Source organism: Panthera leo, chromosome D4 (assembly GCF_018350215.1).
Source record: "Panthera leo isolate Ple1 chromosome D4, P.leo_Ple1_pat1.1, whole genome shotgun sequence".
Lineage (NCBI taxonomy): Eukaryota > Metazoa > Chordata > Mammalia > Carnivora > Felidae > Panthera > Panthera leo.
Genome location: NC_056691.1, coordinates 8,783,115 through 8,806,033, shown reverse-complemented (window position 1 = coordinate 8,806,033; position 22,919 = coordinate 8,783,115). Strand labels below are relative to the sequence as shown.

At 48.0% G+C, this 22,919-nt stretch overlaps 1 protein-coding gene and 1 long non-coding RNA gene across 3 annotated transcripts in view; one reads left to right on the top strand and one right to left on the bottom strand.

Moving 5' to 3' along the window:
• LOC122204987 overlaps positions 1 to 22,919 on the bottom strand; it is a 95,855-nt gene that overhangs the window by 53,559 nt on the left and 19,377 nt on the right. The window lies entirely within an intron of this gene.
• The window catches only part of VLDLR (very low density lipoprotein receptor), a 30,659-nt gene that overhangs the window by 1,196 nt on the left and 6,544 nt on the right, over positions 1 to 22,919 (top strand). For both annotated transcript variants that reach the window (XM_042912914.1, XM_042912913.1), the window contains exons 3-12: positions 10,962 to 11,081; positions 15,051 to 15,173; positions 16,545 to 16,667; positions 18,370 to 18,741; positions 18,872 to 18,994; positions 19,082 to 19,204; positions 19,665 to 19,784; positions 19,914 to 20,039; positions 21,031 to 21,202; positions 21,804 to 22,022. In XM_042912914.1, the coding sequence (XP_042768848.1) occupies positions 10,962 to 11,081; positions 15,051 to 15,173; positions 16,545 to 16,667; positions 18,370 to 18,741; positions 18,872 to 18,994; positions 19,082 to 19,204; positions 19,665 to 19,784; positions 19,914 to 20,039; positions 21,031 to 21,202; positions 21,804 to 22,022 (1,621 nt within the window). The remainder of the gene's footprint in view (positions 1 to 10,961; positions 11,082 to 15,050; positions 15,174 to 16,544; positions 16,668 to 18,369; positions 18,742 to 18,871; positions 18,995 to 19,081; positions 19,205 to 19,664; positions 19,785 to 19,913; positions 20,040 to 21,030; positions 21,203 to 21,803; positions 22,023 to 22,919) is intronic.

Sequence of the window (22,919 nt, the reverse complement as noted above, 5' to 3'; positions counted from 1 at the left end):
AGGAATTGAGCCCTAATCTGGTGACTGTGTAATTAGCCTTCATTCCAAACAATAGATCAAAGGGAGTAGCGCGAGTGGCAGTGGTGACGGCGGTGGAGTCCCCAGGGTCTGCCGCACTGGGCCCGGGAGCCCTGTGCTCAGCCACGCTCCGCTTGGAGCCGCACAACTTTGCTGGGCAGGCGACAGCAAGCCCTTCTAAGGATTCCGCGGGAAGCCTGGCGGGTCCCCGGAGTGATCTTGACAGGACAGCACGGGGCTTGCTGGCCAGCTCTACGGCAGTGGGGCAGGAAGGTGCCCCCGTCCCGAGTACCCATTTCAGAGTCCCTAGCTCCTGCAGCCCGGTGGCCTAGGAGGCCGGCCTGCCTGCCTGCAGTCACGTGTCTCCTAAAGTGAGCCAACTTTACAGTGTGCGGTCAAGCAGCCTCTTTCCGGCAGGGCAGTACGTGGGGGCTTCAAGCCTCCGACCGCCCCCCTGCCCTTTGGTCCAGCTGTCCCGAGCGAGCATGTGAAGCAGGGACGGGCTTTTCTGCCCTCCGCGATTGGCTGGCCGCCCGAGCACGTTTGGGTTGGTCACATGTCTCCGCGTACAGCAGCCAGAGGAGTATTATCTTTAAGGGAATGTACAAGACCCGACAGGCTCCCCCGGACTGTTCGCTGAAATGCTTTCCCCTTGAAAAAGGCGAGTCCTGGAGATAGCCTCTAATGTGCCACACATGTTAAGAGCCTGGAAAAGTCCTGCCTACAAGAATTTGCAGACTGGAACATGAATCATTAATGGATGAGCAATCCCAACTTATTCAACGATTTCTCACAATAGTGCCGTGCATTATACTTTCCGTAACATCTCGAAAGACTGAGATGCCAGAAACTATTGCTAACCGGCCAGGAGGTGGGAGAAAGATTCATTTTTGGTGCATGTTCTGTTCCTATTCTTTTAATTTAACATGTGATAGCTTTCCATGTGGGGTTAACTTTATCCTACAGGAAGCTGGGGATGCACTTGAACTGCTGAGATGGGTTAGCTGAAGCTCTATGTTCACCTTGGAAGAGGCAGGTGAGGGTCACCTTGGCTCCCCTACGTCCACGTGTGAAACACGTGTGGTGCCATGAGTAGTGAAAAGTAGGAGCCCGTTCAAGACTTAAATTCTTCCAAGGAAGAGAGGCACATCATTTTTCACGTGGATAGAATCCGGGGTTGGCCGAAGGAGGAATGGATCCCAAGCCAACCCAGACTGGCTCCTGTCTGAAGTTCAAAGTCCCAGGCCATATAGGCCGGCTTTTGGCCGTTTTCTCTACATCCCTTCTTCCCAAATCCTCCCCACATCCATACGTGCTCACGGTAGCCATATAAAATATTCTAGGATGGGGGATGGGCAGCTGTGCCCTGATATCCCGGCCTGGAACTTAGGCCAACAAGAGAGGTTGAAGTTCAGTAGTGTAGTATGCCCGATGGCAGACACCTGGGAGTTTTAGCACGTGTTCCTCCAGCCCAGGTGCTCAGGATTAGGCTGTGGGGTACCACATTTTCAAGCCAGAGTCTGGAAGAACCAAGGTGTTATGAGGGGTATTCAGATGTGGCCAGCAACCAGGAAAATGAGTAGGCAGAAACTTCTCTAACTTCGGGAGTCGGTTGGTGAAGCCGGCAGTAAGAGGAAACCTGGAGGGCAAGGAGCAAATACACTGGAGGCAGCCTGTAGCACCGCGGGAAAGTGTCACGGCGATCACGAGCCTCAGGCCGAGGAATGAACATGTGAGTCTGGACTCCTTAAGGAGGATCACCAGGCAAGTGACAGCTTCCTCAAGCCGGAGCACCTCCTTCCGGGCAGCAGCCTGTTGCTACTCCATGGGACATTTAGCTGTGATGTCTGTCCTGTGTTGTTAGGATTCTTTCCTTTTCCAGCCTGCGGCCCCAGATGCCTGATGCGTGCGTAAAGGCCAAGTGCAGCCAACTGTTGAGACTTTACCACAATAAGCAAAGGTAGTAAGGGCACGGCAGTCCCCTTGCTTTGAAGAAGTCCTGATTGAAGTGTTTCTGCCTTTCGTAAAGTCAAATAATCATCAATTTGATTTCACGGGAGCAGTTTTACTACCACCTACTGCTCGAGACGCGATGAAAAGTAGTTCCAAGCCCCTTCTACTCCACAAGTATCAAACTGATAAGACCACAAGAACTCCTCAAACATGGCCATAAGATCAAGGGAGTAGGCAGCTCTCAGGCACATGGCTTTGCGTTTTGAGCCAAAGATGGGAAGACTCAGAGCACAGCATAGGTAAATAGGTACCTCAGATTAAATATCTAGAGCGTTTTCCATTTCTTACAGAACGTGAGTGAAGCTGTCCTTTTTGGTAGAAAGAAGAACGATCAAGGGTAGGCGGTTACCTGTTTTATGTCAAGTCATAATTACGTTTACTGTGGCTACTGACCGTTCTTTGGAAAGTCACCTTCACCTACTAGCCTAGAAGACATTAAATGCCTCAAAGGGCTGTGATAAGGTCTGTAATGATGTTTATGACACATGTACCTGCCTTAGGAGAGCTGTTCAGGGTGTGCCTCTCTCTAGATGGTTAGTTGATAGACTCAGCATGGTCGAGTGTGTTCCCTTCTACTTTAAGTCAATCTCAAGAGAGTTCTCAGGGCACAGCATGAAGACCACTTCCAAGACAAAGGGCCCCAAAATACCTTCTGCAGAGGTGACGGAGGAGATATATCTGTTGAGCAGAAGTGGTCCAGGGACATTTTTTTCCCCCTCTCCCCAGCTGAAGAATTTTTAGCTAGGAAATTGGAGGACTGATCGCTTTTTAGTTTGCAGACTTCACTGTAGCAGAAATCTTGCTGGATCATTTCACTCTGCCCTTTTCAATATGAATTGGTGTCCCTTGGCTAACCTGTTTTGTTGACTTAGCAGTAAAAGCTCTAAGCATGGCTAATGCCACCTGGTTAGATACACTAGCCCCGCAGCAGCAACGCCCTGAGAGGGCAGGTGATACCTTCAAGTTAGCCTATTTTTTCCTTCGTGCGATGTGTTCCGGGAAAGCTTAGGCCTGCTGGTTATATGGGGGCCCTAAATTAAGCACAAGGATGCCTGCTGGGTGCTGGGAGACTTAGTACAGAGATTATGCAAAAAAAAAAAAAAAAAAAAAAAAAAAAAAAAAAAAGAGGGGGGTGCTTAATGTTTGCTTGGAGAGCCTTTGACTTCTTTGTATTTTAAAAATGTTCCACGGGTGGATAGAGTTAGGGAAGGGCATGCACGCTCTTGTTTTTAAAAGGTAACTTTGGGGGCAGAAACTAGAAGATGGGGACCACTGGCTGGAGTGGATGATTTTGCCACCAACTCAGGTCTTCTGGGTTGGCCCTCCTGGCTAGGAGCCTTTATGTATATAGCCATTTATGTATATGCTTTTGGCGGTAGGGGGTGGGGCCGGGCTTGCAACTTGCCCAGCAAAGGAGATGATAAAACCTTGCTGATAGACAACATTTGCAAATTGCTTCCCGGGTTCGGATGTTATAACCTCACACTTCCCCTAAATACACTTGCAAATTACTTCACGTGTTACCACTTAATTCTTCCCACCAAATACTGTTGAGTTGTAGACAGCCCCTAGTCTTTCGTGTTTCTAAGAAGCCTTCCCGAGACCTGACTTATTAACTCATCTGCAGGTTCCCTGAGTAGGTGGTAGATTCACGCTGGCGTCCCTTGTACTTCTGCTTACAACCACTGGACATCCATCTACTGAGCACCACGAGGCATGGCCAGGGCGTGGGGGTGGGGGGTGGACACAGTAACTACGGACTTGGTCCTTTCTTTCATGGCATTTGGTCTAGTGGGGAAGTCAGATCAGAAGATCAATGCTCCAGGGGCACCTGGGTGGCTCAGTCAGTAAAGCATCTGACTTCAGCTCAGGTCATGATCTTACAGTTGGTAGGTTCGAGCCCCGCGTCGGGCTCTGTGCTGACAGCTCAGAGCCTGGAGCCTGCTTCGGATTCTGTGTCTCCGGCTCTCTCTGCCCCTCCCCCACTCAGGCTCTGTCTCTCTGTCTCTCAAAAATGAAAATAAACGTTAAAAAAAAAATTAAAAAAAAGAAAATCAATGTTCCAAAGACAGTCTGGACTACAAGCTCTGGAGAGAAGTGAGCAGATCCGTATTAAGGGCTTAATCATACAACAGGCAGATAGCAGCCAAAGGTCACAGAAGTTCTCCCCCACTACGTGTGTGATAGCCTATGTTTTCCCAATCGTCCCCAAGCTCTTAGACCTGAATCTGACAAAGCCAGACACTATTCCACCTCTGCAGATGATCTTACAAAAGTGACGAGATTCAAGCAAGAGTGGGTTGCTACCAACGTGACCAAAGAGCACCAAAACATGTCCAAAGTGAAATCCGGGTCCCCTACGTCAAATTTCTAACTTTACCAGTTAGCTGCTGCTACTGTTTCCCTGGGTCTTGGAAGCTTGCTACTCACAGGGAAATGAGGCCGACGTACCCTCACTGACACACTCCCCCCCGGCAGATCAGTGTGGAAAGCGCACAGTTTTTAGGTAATAAAGTGGCACAAAGATGAGGTGACGGTATGCCCACAGGCAGAGGGAAGAGTGGATTTTATAGCATAGAGCCTCTCCACCTAGGAATACTCATCAGTGCCCAAAGAATCTTTAGAGGTCAGGAACCTGGTCCCAAGTTACAAATTCTAGGCCCTTTCTAAGGGGCCTAGAAGATACAGAGATGCAAACAGGCAGGTAGGACAAGTATTCCCAGTACGTGACACCCGTGTGATAGGCACCGGGGACCATGGCGAAGCAGCCAGACCTCACCTGGTTGGTGAAGAGAGGACCTGAGGGCCTCATTCAAGGGCAGATCTCTGTGCACACTTATCCAGTGGATAAGTGGACGGGAATACCATGAGTAACGGTGCAGGCACAGGCCTGGGGAAGGGGGTGGGTCCCTGGGTGTACTCACAGCAGGTGACTGGTGGGAACCAAGAGGGAAAAGTTGGGTGAAGTAGGGAGGGAGCAAGGCTCAGCCCTAGAGCCAGTGAGAAGCCTAGAAGCGATAGGACCCTTGGCTTTTCAGGCCACTCTAGGCTGCTTGCATTGCCGTGTCGATTTGGATGGAGACTGTGGCAACCCTCAGGCAGAGAAACTGGAGAGGAATTTACATCAGGTAAGGGTTGAGAGCCTGGACAGGGCCAGGGCCTGATGGCAAAACATCAGGGGACAAGAACCGGGGCTCCCTACTGGACCACTGGTTTCGAGCAAGGGAGGGAGCCCCTCAAGAATAGAGCTCCTGGGGAAGAGAAGAGAGACTTTAGAACTTATTTATGGTGCATGGCTGTTAAGGCATCTTGACTGAGTTTGGCCTGCCTCAGGTTGTCACCACACTGTCAGCCTTAAGACCAGCATTTGTCACCTGTGTCCATCCAGTGATGGGCAGGACAGCTTATGGGGGCAAGAGATGTGCAGTCCAGTCCCTAAAATGACATAGTCCCTTCTGCTGTGGTGGAATCTTAGCCTCCTAACCTTGAGGGAATGATTTCCGAGTGTGATCAGGGCCCAGCAACACCAGTTCTGTCTGGAAACTCAGAAATGCAAGCGTGGGCCCCGCTCTGCTCCCAGTGCATTTGAAACTCTCGTGCTGACTTAGCTGTCCACCCGCCACAGAAACTAATAGCTCCCCAATATGCTGCGACTCGGCCAATGTGCCCTAGACAAGAACCAAGCTCTGTAGTCCTTGTAGAAACCCCCCTCCCACCTCGCTGAAGATACACTAGCAGCTTTTTCTTTTTAAATGAAAATGGGAGAGGGATGGAAGACCATCCCTCAACAATAAGACTGTGTTAGGATAACGTCATCCGGACAGGTGAGACTGCCTAATTCTGGATTGCTTTCAACTGACTCCACTACCTGAGTCGCCAAAAATCAACAGAAATATTCTAGCGGGAAGTAGTCCTGAGTTAGGTGTTTTAGATTGTGGGCATGCTTAGTGTCTGGAGACAGAATGCCCGGGTTCAAATTCTCATACCACCCAAGGGCTGTACCTCCCCCCCTTCTGTGGACAGGTTTCCTGATACATAGATGGGGCATCGTAACGTTCAAAGTATACGATGCAGAATCTACCTGAATTAAAAGACTAAAGTCTTAGAGCTGCGTTTAGCAAACAATGTTTAAAAAATTATTTACCCACAGTTCCTGAGATTATCTGAATCTAATGTCAATGGAAAAACAGTCAGTGGGACTGTAAGATTCACTTGTTTCAGTGAATGAGAAGGATTAACCTACGTATTTAACAGTTTTTCACTGGTTACGGCAAGTGCTTTAGAGGCTGACTCGAGGGCAGGGACACAACCTTTGTGCCTGACACTCAGGCTGTTTTCCTGACTTCCTGTCACTAACTAGCCTCCTCTCCCTCGAGAGAAAACTGCTTTGCTGACTCAGAAGTCAGCTTGTCCTGAGAGGAGTTTTAGCCTGTAAATAGAAAGATTGGCATTAAAGTAGCAGCGAAAGTGAGCGGGACTAAAAATAAATGCCCTCGGTGGCCCCAGAAGTGGCAAAACAAATGGACTCAAGAAATTCCTGTAGATAACACCCGTGTGCTCCAGCAATGAGAGAGAGAGAGAGAGAGAGAGAGAGAGAGAGAGACACACACATCTGAATGCTTGGCCCTGCTGGTCCCAGCACAGTGACAGCCTGAGCCCCTTGGTGCAGGTTCAAATTCACACCTGAGCCCAATACTCAGAAACCCCTCTGCACTCAGGGCCGCCCGGAGCCCTCTTGGGAAATGCATAGCCCACGTTGAAGGGTTTGTATTTGCTGTGAGATCTGTACAGTTCAATGAAGCTTCCATACTGTTCTTCCCTGTTAACCTTTGCGGGGAAAGTTAGACAACAGCAGATCGACTTCTATAGGCATTTAAAATTCTGAATTTCTTGGAGCCAGTCAATTGCCAACCTGTCTGGGAAGCAGCATTCACTCTTTAGGTAAACGAGGTTCCTGGGACAAGGGTGCCTTGAACTAAGTTTGTAGGGTCTGATTCCACGTGTGCGAGTGACAGAATTAGGCAGTTAGCCTTTGACAGACACTTCTGGGCCTTCGTTCATGACACGATAATGCAAACAGCTGTGACTAGGTCCATAGGTGGCTACGTACAAGCGACTTCCTACCCACTGACCCAAAAGGGGAGGGTTATTCATTCTTAAGTAGCAGAGCTAAAAGAAAACCCAGATGTAGGCCAACAGTTTGAGGTCTTAAAGCAACAGAAAGAGCCCTTTTTAAATCCTTAAACACAAAACTCCTGTGTTGAAAAGAAAGCCTTCCCGGTGGAAACAGGTGGATTCCCCTGGTTCGTGACCAGGTTCCCCACGGTCATGGCCTTTCTCCCTGGTTCAACCACCCTTTTGGTGCTAAGGCATTCCCATGAAACCTCATGGCTTTGAGGAACCTGCCAAAAAACACATTTACTCCAACTGTTCTCCTTTCTGAGCTAAGAGACGCTGGGATACAGATGTCTAGAGCCTCTACTTACAGGGTTATTTTTTGAGGCATCGCTGGCCTTAGCCTAAGAATTAAAAGCACCTTGGGTATAGATGATTGCAAGCTCAACCCGTTCGCTTTATGCAAGACTAATGCCGAACCTGAGACTTAACTGTCATGGATGAAAATAGACTACAGGTCCACAATCCTGTAATCCCCCAAAAGCTTTGGAAACCAAAAGCTTCTTAACTTGTTTGGTGCTTTCGGTTCTCCCGGAGCTGTGTACGGCCACATTGCCAGCTGAGCACCAGACGGGTGAGGGAGAATCTTTCTGAAACCTGGACAGAAGACCCACAGCCCTGCAGCCTGGCTGAGGTCACAGCAGTCGAGATTCTGGCGTCAAAGCCCTGGTTGCTATGCACCAGGCAGGGGATTAAACCGAACCGGGAGGAGTTCCTGCCCAGGACGCATCTCTCACAACTGAGTGCTTAGATAACAAGAAACTGAGGCATGGCCAAAAAGACTTAAGGTCTTTACTCACCTCTCTTTAAAGAAGGCATCCTTTATAAGGCAGCCAGCCAGTCTTACCCAACCCCACCCCGACCCTGCTCCCCTTTTAAACAAGCAGCAACAGTCAATAGCTTGTCTCCACATCTAACCCCCATGGTAATGGAGAATCTTGTGTGTGTCCCAGCAAAACATACTTTTATGACAGTCGGGCAGAAGCTTGGATGAAGTATAGAGATATCTGAGATCACAAAAGGTAGAAAGTAAACTTCTGTTTGTCTTACGGCCTTGGAATACACACGAAGAAAACAGTTATGACTCCTGGTGTCAGCTCAGGTCATGGTATCACAGTTCGTGAGTTCGAGCCCCGCGTGGGGGCTCTGCACAGGCAGTGTGGAGCCTGCTTGGGATTCTGTCTCCCTCTCTCCCTGCCCCTCCCCATGCACTCACGCGCACTCTCTCTCTCTCAAAATAAATAAATAAACAAACAAACAAACAAACTTAAAAAAGAAAAGGCTAATGTCTGTCCGGAGTCTTAAAGCAGCGTTGCTGGAATTTTAGTGTCACTTAGGACTGACTGTTGGCTACAGCTGTGTTCAGAGACCCTCCTTAAAGGTGCCGGTGAACCCAACGCCAGCCTTACTGTACTGCGTGCCTGTCCCGCATCCCTGGCCAGCTTGGATGTCCATGTACTCTGCGGCTTCCAAACTCACTGTCACGATCTTTCAGTACCTCGCCCTCGGAAAAGCGACATTTGACACCTACTTTCTTCTCCCCGTCCAAGCCTGATTGTGCGGTTACCTTTTGGGCCCTGTAGATATCCATGTCTGAGTTTTTGGCTCATTTTGACTCAACAACCTTTGGCACTAAAACCTTGAGAAACAAATTCAGAGCCTTCCCGTCTCCACAGCGTCCTCATGGCAACCTGACTGGTCTTCCCAACCATATTTCTATCGATGTTCTCTGATGACTGACTGTTCTTTGTCTGCTTTTCACAGAGTACTCTAAGTAGATCCTGACCAGTCCTATAGCCCTCAGAAGTCGTGGGGACAGAGAACTGAAGCCAACGGCCCCTAGAGCAGCACTGAGAACAGTCACAATCTATCGAGACTATATGCCCGGTGGCGGGGGAGGCAGCCACTCCAAATCGGTTAGCAGTATAAAAATCAGTAGGTGCCACTTCCTGGCAACAACATCTACCCTTATTTTGTTTAACTTTTTAAAAAATATATATTTATTTATTTTTGAGAGAGAGAGAGAGAGACAGACAGACAGACAGACCAGGAGCAGGGGAGGGGCAGGGAGAGAGGGAAACACAGAACCCGAAGCAGGCTCCAGGCTCCGAGCTGTCAGCAGGGAGCCCAACGCGGGGCTCGAACCCACGAATCCTGAGACCGTGACCTGAGCCAAAGTCGGACACTTAACAGACTGAGCCACCCAGGCACCCCAACACCTACCGTTCTGAATCCCTGACATCTTACCCCCAATAACCTACTTGTGGAATGAACACATAGTATGAAACACAGGTAGGGAACGCCATCAAACCACACTGCTTTGTAGCTGGGGCCCCGCTTAGCTAGACCCTTGACAACAGAATGGCACATATAGCTACCGATACATTTAGTAGCTAAGAATGTACATTCATAGGGCAAAGCTGACTTGGACCAAAATTCGTGTCTGCCAGGGAATTAGCCACGCGGGTCTAGAATGCCCCCGGACAGTGGGGAGGAGCCGAACGCAGGGAGGCCAAGGAGAGTATTGTGTACTCAGCACAAGAGTTCTAGTCTGTGCTTGGCACTGTCCCATCTGCTCTCAGGCCAGCAACGCCACAGCTGCAGATACTGAAAGGTGGCAGGGCATCGGAGGGCTTTCTGCCTGGAAGGCCTCCCTAAGTAATCTGTACGAGCCACGGGGCACCTCTCATCTTCTTGCCTCTTTGCAGTATATACTTGCATTAAACAACCAGATCCTTGCCTTTGAGCTCAAAGAAATCGCATCCTCCAGAAGGACAGACATGATAATGGTAGGAAACACCTGAATGCTAGCTGTCCCATGCCAGGCAAAAAAAAAAAAAAAAAAAAAGACCCTCTACTTAAAAGTATGAGTGTATACCACTGTGTGAAGTCAATACCCATCAGAAAACGGAGATTCAGAGAAATAGACTCCAGGTCTGTGGTTCTACACGCCCTTCCCCACCCCCGTCACTAAAAAGGATCTCTTCACCTCTCAACTGTACCTTCTTGATCTTTGTCTTTGAGCCATTTTGTAAGCTTGTCTTTTTTCTAATTAGACCTCAAATCCTAAGATGAAGAGCCATGTACTAAACCTCTATTCTGTCCCCTCCTTGCTACCCCTTCTAAATCTCCCTTAGTCTGCTTGTAATAAGGGGCATCCTCCGTGAATCACAGTATAGAATATGGCCAAGAAATGCTATTAATGGATTAGGATTTGGCTGTGTGATTATAGCTACAGGAATGAGTTAAAGGAGGGAAAACAAAGCTAGAGGCAGGTGAAGCCCGACCCCACTCCCCGTGTTTTCTGGACAATCCAGGGTCCTTCTTTCTTGGTCTGGCTCCATTAGCCCAGGATCACTACTGCAGACACCAGGGCCACTTTTCATGAGCCAGAAAGGAAAAATGGGCAGGAAAATGGGATCCCTATCCCTTCGAGGACAGTTCCCAGAAGTCCTATTTACTATTTCTGTTGATATTGCAGTAGCCAGACCTTAGCCCCATCCATGGCTATGCCTCACTGCAAGACAGGCTGGGAAATCTAGTCTTCCCCAGATGGCATGTGCCCAGCTAAGAACTCAGTCGCAGTCAGTCGTTGCTCCAGTGCCCACCCCACCCTGGCCCCTAGAATGTTCTACCTGCTGAGTCTGCAGCTGCCCCTCCCAGAAGGACCCTATCCACGGGTTTTGGGGTAACTTGCATGTCTGAATTACCACACTTGTATCCCAGCTTAGCTAAGCGCTCCCTCCTGATTTTAGGAAGAAAAGCCAAATGTGAACCATCCCAATTCCAGTGCACAAACGGCCGCTGTATCACGTTGTTGTGGAAATGTGATGGGGACGAAGACTGTGCTGACGGCAGCGATGAAAAGAACTGTGGTAAGTAAAGAGCCTGACAGCATCACTGGCCTCCCCACGAGGATACATGCATTTACCGTGATGCTCTTTCTAAATGTATTGAGATTCGGAAACTATGATCCATGGCTAAGAATTGCCCTGAACTAGATTGATTGAATGCTAAATAAATAAATAGGGTGCCTGAGAGGCTCAGTTAAGAATCTGGCTCTTAATCTCAACTCAGGTCATCATCTCGAGGTTCATGAGTTCGAGCCCCACATCAGGCTCTGCGCTGACAGCACGGAGGTTGCTTGGAATTCTCTCTGCACCTCTCCTGCTCGTGCACTCTCTCTCCCTCTCAAAATAAATTAACTTTTTAAAAAATATATTAAAAATTATGTATTTTAATATATTTTATTTTTATTTAATAAATATAAATATATTCTATATATATTTAATATGTATAATATATGTTAAATATAATATTAAATATAAAATATAATAATAAAAATAGTTATTAAATATATTTAATATATTTTATATATTAAAAAATATATAAAAACTCCAAAGAGTCTATACGTCCTGGTCTAGAGGAATATAGTTGAATGTTTGACATGGGGCTATCAACCTGAGTGTGGGACGTGGAAGATAAAGTGGAGGTGCTTTCAAATGACAGGACCTGTTTATAGATCAGGCAAACATGTGGCAGAGGAAACAAGGAGAGGGGACCCCAGGACCCGAAGCAGAGACAGACAGAAGCTTGCTTGGAACAGACTTCCTTTTGTTTAATTCTCAAATGGCTCTGATCCCCACCCCTGAAAATTAAGCAAGCCATGAGCAGTAAGAAATCCCCTAAGGTTTTATAAGGTTAATAAACTCCTGGCATAGAAAATACAGGCCAGTGCAGATCATAGATCAGATAAGGATTTTTTTTTTTTTTTTAATTCTCTGCCTACCACAGCTGGTAATTCTAAAGCGTTAAGCAGAGTGGAAGACAGTCTTTCCCCAGGAAAGTGGGGATATACCATCATAAGCATTGATCAGCATCTATCCAAAGATCATTGTGAGAAATGCCCCTATGCAATCTGTGTACCCTCGTGTTGAGCCACCACAGCGGAGAAATACATATCAAGGTGGCACGGAGGTACCCTGAATATATGCCCCAGTTTGCTTTTTGATCCCTCTGTTCTGTGGTGTAAAAATCCTGAAACGATGTTGTGTACGAATGCCGGGGACAACACTGTCATTTGCCTCTTAAAAGATGTTATATACACATGTCCGCTGTACAAATTAGAAACACACAAGAAAAATAGAAGCCAAATGTAGACTGCATCAATTGCCATCTCGTTATGCCTTTCTCTGCTTTTCATGCATCATTACAAAAATGGCATAGCCTAAGCATCATGGCAGACGATCTTATGCTTGAGCTCGCCGAGCAATAGCATAGGTGTTTATACATCGAAATAGGGACTTGCAGCTCATTTGGAAACAACAGAAAGTCCTTTCTAGTCTCAGGAAAGAAACTCATCTCCAGTCTCAGGACCAAGAATCTTCCTGGCGTCAATGTGCCTCTATTTACACCGTAACACTGGGATTTTAGTCTATCCTACAAGACATGGAGTTCTTGCCACTGCTAGGTTACGTAGGTGATATAAATCCTTCACGAAGTATCTCCCTGCAAGGACTCACTCTTGGCAACTCTTCTTTTGGAAAGTAACAATTCTTCCTGCATTCCCAAATGTATATTTGGCAAGACCCATTGTTCTTTGTCTTTCATTGTTCTTTCCAGAAGCCTCCTTTTACCATCTAAGTTGGTAGCACCTAGCCTGGGGCCTCTTAGGGGTCACCACTGGCTTTTCCTAAAAATAGTCTCCACCTCAATCAATAACTTCCAGACACACAGCAGGAAGATTGGGAAGATTTGAGGAGGTAGATGTAGTTATCACTCACATTCACATGAGGTGGCAAAAATTAAATATATCCTTGGCCAGAATTGGTCTCTGCCTCGTGGTTCTGAAGGTAGAGAAGGCACATGGGAGCCCTGCTCAGGGAAGCTCTGAATGCTTGTTTTGAGATCTTCCTCCCTGGAAGAAAAAGGCAGCAGAAATGCTTAAAACTCAGAAAGCCTTGTAGTATTCTTCCTATCCAGCCTCTTGATGCTGAACTTGGTTGCAATTTCAGCAGGGCTGTTTCTTTCCACGTGTCGACCAGCATTTTCAGTCAGTTGAAGCGGAGACTCCAGAAGCCAGGTGCTTCCATGGGTCCCAGTAACTCATTGTTTTACAAGTGTTGGGCTGATCTGATTAATCAGTAACTTCAGCTCTCCGAGGAGGAAACAGGTAGCCCTCCTTCCCGGTGGCACACCTGAATCTCTATCCACCTCTTCAGGTCCCATTCCAACAGCCTTTCTTGACCCTCCCAGACTGTGTTCAGAATGGAGAGAGACAAACTCAAGCAATTTGTCTGTCCCTGTTTATCTTTTGCCGTCACACTTTGCAGAGTTGCCCCTCTTGCCCATCCCTGTACCATTTTAATCTGTCTTCAAACCAGTGTGGTCTCCTTAAAGCCATTTCCTGCCTCCTCTTCCTGAGGACCATCACAGGTCGAATTGCAGCAAGCAGCTCTACGGACGTTCTAGCACCTTCCTACACGCGCGGGAGCACATGGGCCCTGGATATGGCCTTCACCGTTAATACTGGGGTTTGAGTATTTCAGGGATTTTACAAACAGGTGCGAATCCAAGAGCCAATGTGGCTTTTCTTGTTTCCTTGGCTACACAATTCAAGGAGATGAATAATCCTTTTCAGATCATCATGATTCATCACCACAATGTGAGTTCTCGGAATTGACCGTAGTCACGATTTCCCCTGCCGCACGGTGTCTGAGGCGAAACGAGAGCGGCCCTGTACTTTAGCGTCCCCTACACCCTGCAAGTTGTATGCAGCTCAAACCCTGGACCTGAAGCAGTCCCTTTCAAGTTTTTAGCAAATTAATTGGGTTTACGCTGATTTACCAGTACAGAATATTCGTTAGAGAAGAAGATCTTAAACTGGAAATTTAGGTAGAAAGTATAGGCACATGAGAGAAGAACAACACAGCCTGGGAAGGATGAGCCTAGAACACCCTGTGTGGCTGCTTATTGAGATTCCTTCTTTCTCTCTGACTCCCTTGTGGAGAAGGTGACCAAGCCACCCGGCTGGTTTAAGAGAGTCCAGGTTTATGCTTATCTTCCTGGTATTTAACAGTGTCCCCTTCCTCCTGAGATTTTCCTTATTTGGACAACAACCTGAGTCACCAAAATTCTAGGAGAAAAGTCCTGCCCTAGTAGGAATTCACAGCACACGTGATACCTTGTTATAGGTGACTTTCACTCTAGGCCTCAAAGAGACTGGTAGCTTCCACAGCGGCTTCGGTGACTTTCAGTCAGTCGATGTTAGTCTGTCTCCAGGACTCTAAATGTGACTTCTTTTGTCCTCGTGTTTAAGCTTTCTCTGTTTCTTACTGGGCGGGTTCCTCTACCCCAACAGACCTGTAGGAGTGACAGTATTCAGTCCTGAAGCGGGTCCCAACTCTACACTAAACCCGTGGGCTGTTTAGAGAAGCCCCTAGAACAATTGTACTGTGATCCAGTCATAGGATGGAATGTTTGGCTTTTAAACCTTAGGAGGTTATTTGAATGACTTGGAAGAAATGCATAAAAGCATGAAACTATGACTTACACTCAACAATATGAAACTTGCAAGAAGTTCATTAGGAGGTATCCCTGAGCTGTCAGGTAATGAGCAACCTTACCGTGACTTCTGTCCCCTCCAGCTCTCTCATGTGGGCCCCTTTCTCCTCTGGAAAAGTGAAAATAGGTTTTTCTAGTGTTCTCCTGGACACTGTCAGTTGAGAGCCAATTGACTCAGCCTTATTGTTAGAAGCCAGCGTACCAGCATTCATTTTTACCCCCCATGGGAATATAAGCTCTTGGGTGACTTCGACTTTAACCCTGCAAATACACTTTTGTAGTGAAGAAGACATGTGCCGAGTCGGACTTTGTTTGCAACAATGGCCAATGTGTCCCCAGCCGGTGGCAGTGTGATGGAGATCCCGATTGTGAAGACGGCTCTGACGAAAGCCCCGAACAGTGCCGTGAGTGACTGCTTTGGACCTTAACGTTTCCAGGCTGTTTGTGTCTCAGAGCTCCAAGTATGGTTTCATCTGAAACTTGGTTGTAGTTTCCCTTTGCCGACCGTGATGTGTAGGCCCTTTGACTCCAAGGTCAGTCGAGTCACGAGCAGTCGATCCGTGTCCTTTAAAGAATGTTCTCCCTAGTCTAACAAGACTCACGTCCTCTTGGGTAACTTCACTATTGAATATTTACGACGGAAGCCAGCAGATTTGATGAAGAACTCCTTGACTAGGTGCATAGATTGCAAATGTTTGGTAATTAGGACTCCGAGCAGATGGTACTGTGGTCCTGGAAGCTGAGCTATATGAGGGACCACTTGCGCCAAGGATAAGCTTTTAGCTGCACAGCTTAGGCGATTGGAAAAAAAAATCAATTACTGATGGGGTAAGGTGGCTAAATATAGGGGGACGTCGTGATTTTTAACAAACTTGTCACCTAAGGTTATTGAAGTAGGGTAAAGCTTACAGCTTGTTCTTAAATAAGAGAAACCTCATAGGTATTCAAAGGTCTATCTGTGTCCTTAGGCTGATATTCAGGAAATGGTCTGTGACATCACAGAAGAGGAGGATTTGGGACAGATAAATTGGGATCCTTTGACTGTCGTGGTGAAGCATGTCTTGGCGTTCATTTCAAAGCAGGAGAGACCTGTGAAAGCACTGAATACGCAGTCCCAATAGGAGCGAAGTTTAGGTCTGGAATAGGATTTACAAAACACAGTGAAGCAGAAAGGAAGCTAAATGTGTCCATCTCAGTTTTCTAGGCAAGAAATAAGGGGAGCGATCAGAACATTGGTCAAGGCAGGTAAGTCCCCACAGGTAAAGACAGGTTCCACAAAGACCTGGCCCTGAGGATGGCCCGGTGAGGTCAACCTTCAGGAGCCGTCCCCGTTTTGCCAGTCTAAAGTAGGTTGTGAAGAAGCCTATAAAGGAATCTAGTCAAAGGAAGACTTCACAGGTGTTAGACCTTCCAGCCTTTAATGAAGTTGGCATCGGGTGACCTTATCTGATATCCGATATAAAAAAAAAAAAAAAAAAAAAGGTCAAGGAGCAGGCCGGCCAGTAAGCCTAACCATGCCAAGTAAAACAAAAGCCAGGACTGAGCGCGCCATGGAACCCTGAAGGAGTAACACGGTCCAGGCTCTCAGGTGCACTGCCAGGTGGCACAGGTTGGCAGGGCTCCCGAGCCGCCCCAGGCTTCCGCCACGGTAGGTCCGATCGCATCCGCCGGCCAGGCCGCTGAGGTGCAGGTGTGACCACTCACAGGCAGCACAGGAACAGCAGCTTTGCCCTGATGAGTTTGGAGGCTCTTTTGAGACTGTATATCGTCAACAGATATGAGAACATGCCGCATTAATGAAATCAGCTGTGGCGCCCGCTCCACTCAGTGTATCCCCGTGTCCTGGAGATGTGATGGTGAACACGATTGTGACAGTGGAGAAGATGAAGAGAACTGTGGTAAGAAGACCAGTGTGGAGTGGCTTGTATCCCAGAGACCCCTTTTCTCAAGGGTGGGCAGGGAAGCTCCCCGGAGCGTGAAGAGAACAGCTCCGTTGACGCGCTTTTCCGTGATCTCACTCTCTGCTCGACTCCTTGGCTTTCCTCACTGCCCTGAAACTCGGCCACACGTTCCCATGGTAACTGACCACGGCTTGCTTCGGGGTTTCTTCTAGGCAGATAGCGAGAAGCAGGTAAGTCATTCAGGGCACTGGCGTTTAGAAGCAGCTCAGTGAAGCCACAGAATCGTGCGTTGGGCTCCAGTCTCCGTCAGGACAGGAAGTCGTGGGCCTTCCTCACTGGGGCTCGATGAAACGAGGAGGGGTCTAGGGCCAGAAAGCTTATTCCTCGGTCTCCAGTGGGTCTGCTGATTGGAATAAATTACGTGAACATCATACAAGCCTTTCGTAGCCCCCCACGCCCAAGCTAGATTCTAGCTCAACCTTTCCCAAGGGTAACTTGGTGCACAAACGTTCGTTCACATCTTGCCAGCACATGCCCAAAGAAAACTCCATTCCACCGATGGTACTTTTGTCTCTTCTCACGGTCCCTGCCTGTAAAAACGAGCTCGGTTTCCTATGCTTTCACGTGTCTGTTCCTGGAAAATATGTAATAAAGTGCCACATGTCTCAGGCCAGGCCCTGGGAAAATACCTAGGTTGAACAAACACTGCTCTGAGCACTCTTTCAAGCTACCGCCCTTTTATAGGGCCCAGAAAGCTGCACCTCCCAGGTCTGACGGGCACGGGCCTCCTGATGCAGCAGAGTAAGTGAGCCGAGGGTGTTTGCGGTCGAAACGTCCATCTTGCGTGTGTACGAGTCGACTTCCAAGGTCAATATCACCGCACCTAGTCCAGTGAGTTTTGGTGTTCAATCTTAGAGTGGAGCTTTTATGGCTTGGTAAGCCCGGGAGCTGCCCAGAGTTTCCCTCTTTAATCTAGACTTTGCTTCCCAAGAGAGTCGTGGTTTCTACCCTAATTACCACCAAACTGTGACCTTGATTCATTCAGCAGGAATCTGAATCCAAGCACAAACTGGCTAGTCTGCCTGGCTTATCGTTATCAGCCTAGCGGGCTGCTAGATTGAGATTCTAGCCCTGGCAATGACTTTCTAACACTTGAAAATATTTAAGACCTGTGATTCCGGATCCTCATTTGAAGGACCAGCAGAGGAGGAACCATGCATGGTAGTATAACATGATGACTTCTTTTTGGTGACAGTGTCATAATGCTTATTACGAGTGTCTTGCCTGTATACCTGGTACACAATAGTTTTAGCTAACAATCCGATCCGTGGTCTATCCATTGAGAGATAACTGAGTCTTTGCCTTTCAAAGTGAACTGCCCCTTTCTCGTTCAAGTTATCCGTCGCTTTAAGTTACCGATAGATTGTGGTTCTCCTCTCCAATTAAGTTGAGAGTCTTCAACTCTTTTCTTGGTCCTTTATTTCTGTTCTTATTCAAGAGTCCCTGCCTCTTGTACATACCGGGACGGCTTGCTAGATACTCCACGAATTTGGATATTGATAGAGATCCACGTTAGCTTTTTAGTGAAGCTGGAAAGCTAGGGCTCGTGATCTGAGATCCCGCATGCTACATTGTGGGACCAGAGTCTGGAAGGCACGCGCGGGACACGTGCTCAGCAGAGCCCGCTGTCTCTCCGCAGGCAACATCACGTGTGGCCCCGATGAGTTCACGTGCTCCAGCGGCCGCTGCATCTCCAGGAATTTCGTGTGCAACGGCCAGGACGACTGCAGCGACGGCAGCGACGAGCTGGACTGCGCGCCCCCGACGTGCGGCGCCCACGAGTTCCAGTGCAGCACGTCCTCGTGCATCCCCCTCAGCTGGGTGTGTGACGACGACGCCGACTGCTCCGACCAATCCGACGAGTCCCTGGAGCAGTGCGGCCGCCAGCCGCGGATGCACACCAAGTGCCCCGCCAGCGAGACGCAGTGCGGCTCGGGCGAGTGCATCCACAAGAAGTGGCGGTGTGACGGGGACCCGGACTGCAAAGACGGCAGCGACGAGGTCAACTGTCGTACGTAGCCTTCTTATCAGTAGGGCCTGTTCCCCTCCTCCCCCTCCTTCCCTTCCTCCCCCTCCCTCTCCATGCGTCAGCTGGGACGGCTTGGCCGACCATCCCATGGTCTTGCCTCCCCCCACTGCAGCTTCGCGAACCTGCCGCCCTGACCAGTTTGAGTGTGAGGACGGAAGCTGCATCCACGGCAGCAGGCAGTGCAATGGCATCCGAGACTGCGTGGACGGCTCTGATGAAGTCAACTGCAAAAACGGTAAGGGTCTCGCGTCCTGGGGGTGAGTCGCAGGATTGCTGTGAGCGGCCCCACCATGGAATCTCACTTTTGTGTTTCTCTCTGTAGTCAATCAGTGCTTGGGCCCTGGCAAGTTCAAGTGCAGAAGCGGGGAATGCATAGATATCGGTAAAGTATGTAACCAGGAGCAGGACTGCAGGGACTGGAGTGACGAGCCCCTCAAAGAATGCCGTAAGTGGACCCCGGCGGCCTGAGTACAGGGTGGGGAAGGTCAATGACGTGGCCCACAGTTAATGCCACACAGATGCGTCCAGTGCCTGCTTAAACCACTTGTAGTGAACCGACTTCAGTTGTTGGGCTCCAGAGTGGCATTTTTATGCCTTAGAAGTCGAAGCAGTGACAAACTGGTACACAGTCTTACCTCCTTATAAATCACAGATCAACAACAGGGAAATTGGCTAAGTACTACTTAGCCAACTAGTAACTTGCCAAGGAGATGGGTTTTCTATCCACCAAAACCCTCCAAGATGCATACCTTGAAGACAGATTATTAGATCTGAGGAGGAAAATCTTGGGTTGGGCCAGACTAACTAGATACCTTATCACAAAAAGCCCCAAGGTTGAATGTTCATCAGGGCAGACACCAATTTGGAGTAAGGTGCTGAGTAACTCTAGTCTCTTTTTATTTCAGATGTCAATGAATGCCTGGTTAATAACGGTGGCTGTTCTCACATCTGCAAGGACCTTGTTATAGGGTACGCGTGTGACTGTGCAGCTGGGTTTGAACTGATAGATAAGAAAATCTGTGGAGGTGAGTCAGGGAGGGAGCCTGAGCCCTGGCCGGGGTCAGGGGGGATGGCGGTGGGGGAGGGGCTTGGAAAAGACTGTGTATCTCTGTAGCATCTAGGCACAGCAAGACTGATTCTAATTTCCCTCCTAGACATTGACGAATGCCAAAACCCGGGAATCTGCAGCCAAATTTGTATCAACCTAAAAGGCGGTTACAAGTGTGAATGTAGTCGAGGATATCAGATGGATCTTGCCACTGGCGTGTGCAAGGCAGTAGGTAAATGGACTTGGGCTCGTGTTGCTCTGGTACCTTAGTAGCAAGTGCTTACGAAAGCTAGAGCCAGTGACTCCAAGAGTCAACTCAATATGGAATTAAAACAGTGCAGCTCTTCCTTGACTTACGATGACGTCACAATCCAATAAACCCATTGTAGGCTGAAAATATCCTAAGTCGAAAACGCATTTAACATACCTAACCTGCCAAGTCGCATGGCTTCACCAAGCCCACCGTAAATGTGCTCAGAACGCTTCCATTAGCTTATTGTTAGGCAACATCATCTAACACAAAGCCTGTATTATCATCAAGTATCGAGTAGCTCCTGTCACGTATTGAGTACTGTACTCAAAGTGAAAAGCAGAATGGTTTTATGGGTACAGATGGGTGTTGGTGGATCAGTTGGTCACTCGTGTAATCGCAGGGCTGACCCCGAGCTCCTGTGCAGTATCATAAGAAAACATCCCAAGAGAGGTTGGTAGCACCTATCCCTGGCCCCGAGAAAAGATCCAAACTCTGAATTCGAAGTGTGGTTTCTACAGAACGCAAACCCCTTTTGTACCATCGTAAGGTTAAAAAGTCCTAAGCTGGGGACTATCTGTACTTGGGAACCGTGCTACTGACTCACAGTGTAGTATCATAGGTTAAACAGACTATCGTTTCCCCAGACACCTGCCTTAGTCAGTTTCTTTTGCGTCTGACACCATGAACACCTCCCAGGTTTGCTTACTCTCTGCTTCCCAGACTTGAGCGCAATCCCAGTAAGTAACTTACCCATCAGCCACCCTCCCATTGAGTGCTGTGACCCCAGGACGGCCTTTTTTGATGGTGGGAAGTAGTTGCAGTCCCAGGGAACACGGAGTGCAGCAAGAATATTCCTCGGGTGTTTAGCATTGCCTTTACTTTACAAGTGCTCCTCCTCCAGGAGAAGCTGACTCAGAAGGACCTTGCCTTCTTACAGCAAAACCAAATAAACCTGACTCCTCTCTCGCAGGCAAAGAACCAAGTCTGATCTTCACTAATCGAAGAGACATCCGGAAGATTGGCTTGGAGAGGAAAGAATACATCCAACTAGTTGAACAGCTAAGAAACACAGTGGCTCTGGATGTGGATATCGCTGCTCAGAAGCTGTTCTGGGCTGATCTAAGCCAAAAGGCCATCTTCAGGTAACTTCAGTTCTGTGCATGGTGTCTCGACATCAAGTCCTTGTCACTTGGTCTTTGGGAAGGTTTGGAGGAATTTGTAGCTCCAATCTAGTATCTCATGAGCTGGGACTCTTACATCTGAACGCTCATTGATTCTCCAACTATTATATGACTATCAGTTCCTCCTTAGAAATTAACAATCATCTGTCAAGTACAAGGTGGCTATAGCTATAGGATTATCACAAAGCACATCTTAACCTTTCCTATTTTCACCCTTCTCTCTAGTTAACTGACAACTGTTCATAGCTGCTATAAGCTAGAAATGGTAGTGACAGCTTTTTCTTAACCCCAACTATAGAAACGCAGACGATGGCTCCTGAAACAAATAGCTTCACTTAGAAATGGGTCATTCTTGCATATCGAATATGTAACAGCAACTAAATAATGGACAGTATTGTGTAGGACCAGTAAGAGGCATAGTGAAATAATCTGAGTGGTGAGCTGTGGTGTTACTAGAGTTTCTTCTGAACAAAGCTGTTGACCATTTTGTAAACAGAAAGTCCATTCTCCAGGCTCTGATGGTGTCAAACTCTTAAATTTCTTGTGACCTATTCTGTTTCAGTGCCTCAATTGATGACAAGGTTGGTAGACATGTTAAAATGATCGACAATGTCTATAATCCTGCAGCCATTGCTGTTGATTGGGTGTACAAGACCATCTACTGGACGGATGCGGCTTCTAAGACTATTTCAGTAGCTACCCTAGATGGAGCCAAGAGGAAGTTCCTGTTTAACTCTGACTTGCGGGAGCCTGCCTCCATAGCTGTGGACCCACTGTCTGGGTTTGTAGTCTGCTTTTCATCTTACAGCCTTTTGGATGCTATCTGTGTATGCCAGGAGCTATCCCCGTGGCTGAAATAGTACTGAAATCCCAAGACTTATCAGCTCTCCATAACAGACGAGGTGGGGCACGTTCAGGGTGGTGTGGCCGTAGACTCAGCTCCCCACAACAAACAGTTATCCAGTTCAAGATGTCGGCGATGCCACGGTGGACTGTGCTACAGGCCCTCCCTGGCTGTATGACCGCTGCTTGACATGAATGAAACAACAGGTCTGCTGTGACATGCACCAAAAGCTGTACCTGAGCCCTTGTGGCCACCCACCTTCTTTCTGAGTGATTTTTAATTTTTGTCTGAATTCTTTGTTACGTTAGCTCCCAATGAGCAAACCCAAGTACCAGCACGAGTCGGGGGATTGTGGTAACCACAATACCTCAAAGCTTTCATCTACATGTCCAAGTTGTCTGAGAGTCCGGGGGAGATAAATGGACCCGTCTAGCAACACTTCACGGAGACATGTCCCTAAATTGCCACTAAATAATATAGGGAAGCAGCTGGGAAAGTTGACTGAGCCTGTAGTACCCACTGTTGACCCCCATGAATCCTCACTAGAACATAATCAGCCAGCCCCTACCCTAAAACTTAGCATGTATTTGTTTTTGGGTCCTCTGAAAGAGTTGGCCTTTTGGAAAAGAAAGACCTAACCTGTGACTTGGGGTTGAAATATAAGTGCCACACTTATATAGATTAATATAGTCCATAATGAGCTTGTAGATTCTCAGTGTGCACTTTTGTTTCCCCAGAACATAATTTAGACCCTGAATTGTCACTGATCATCTCTCGAGTTTTCTATTCATTCTTTAAATGTGTGTCGCAAACTATGAGTTTATGCCTTCCACA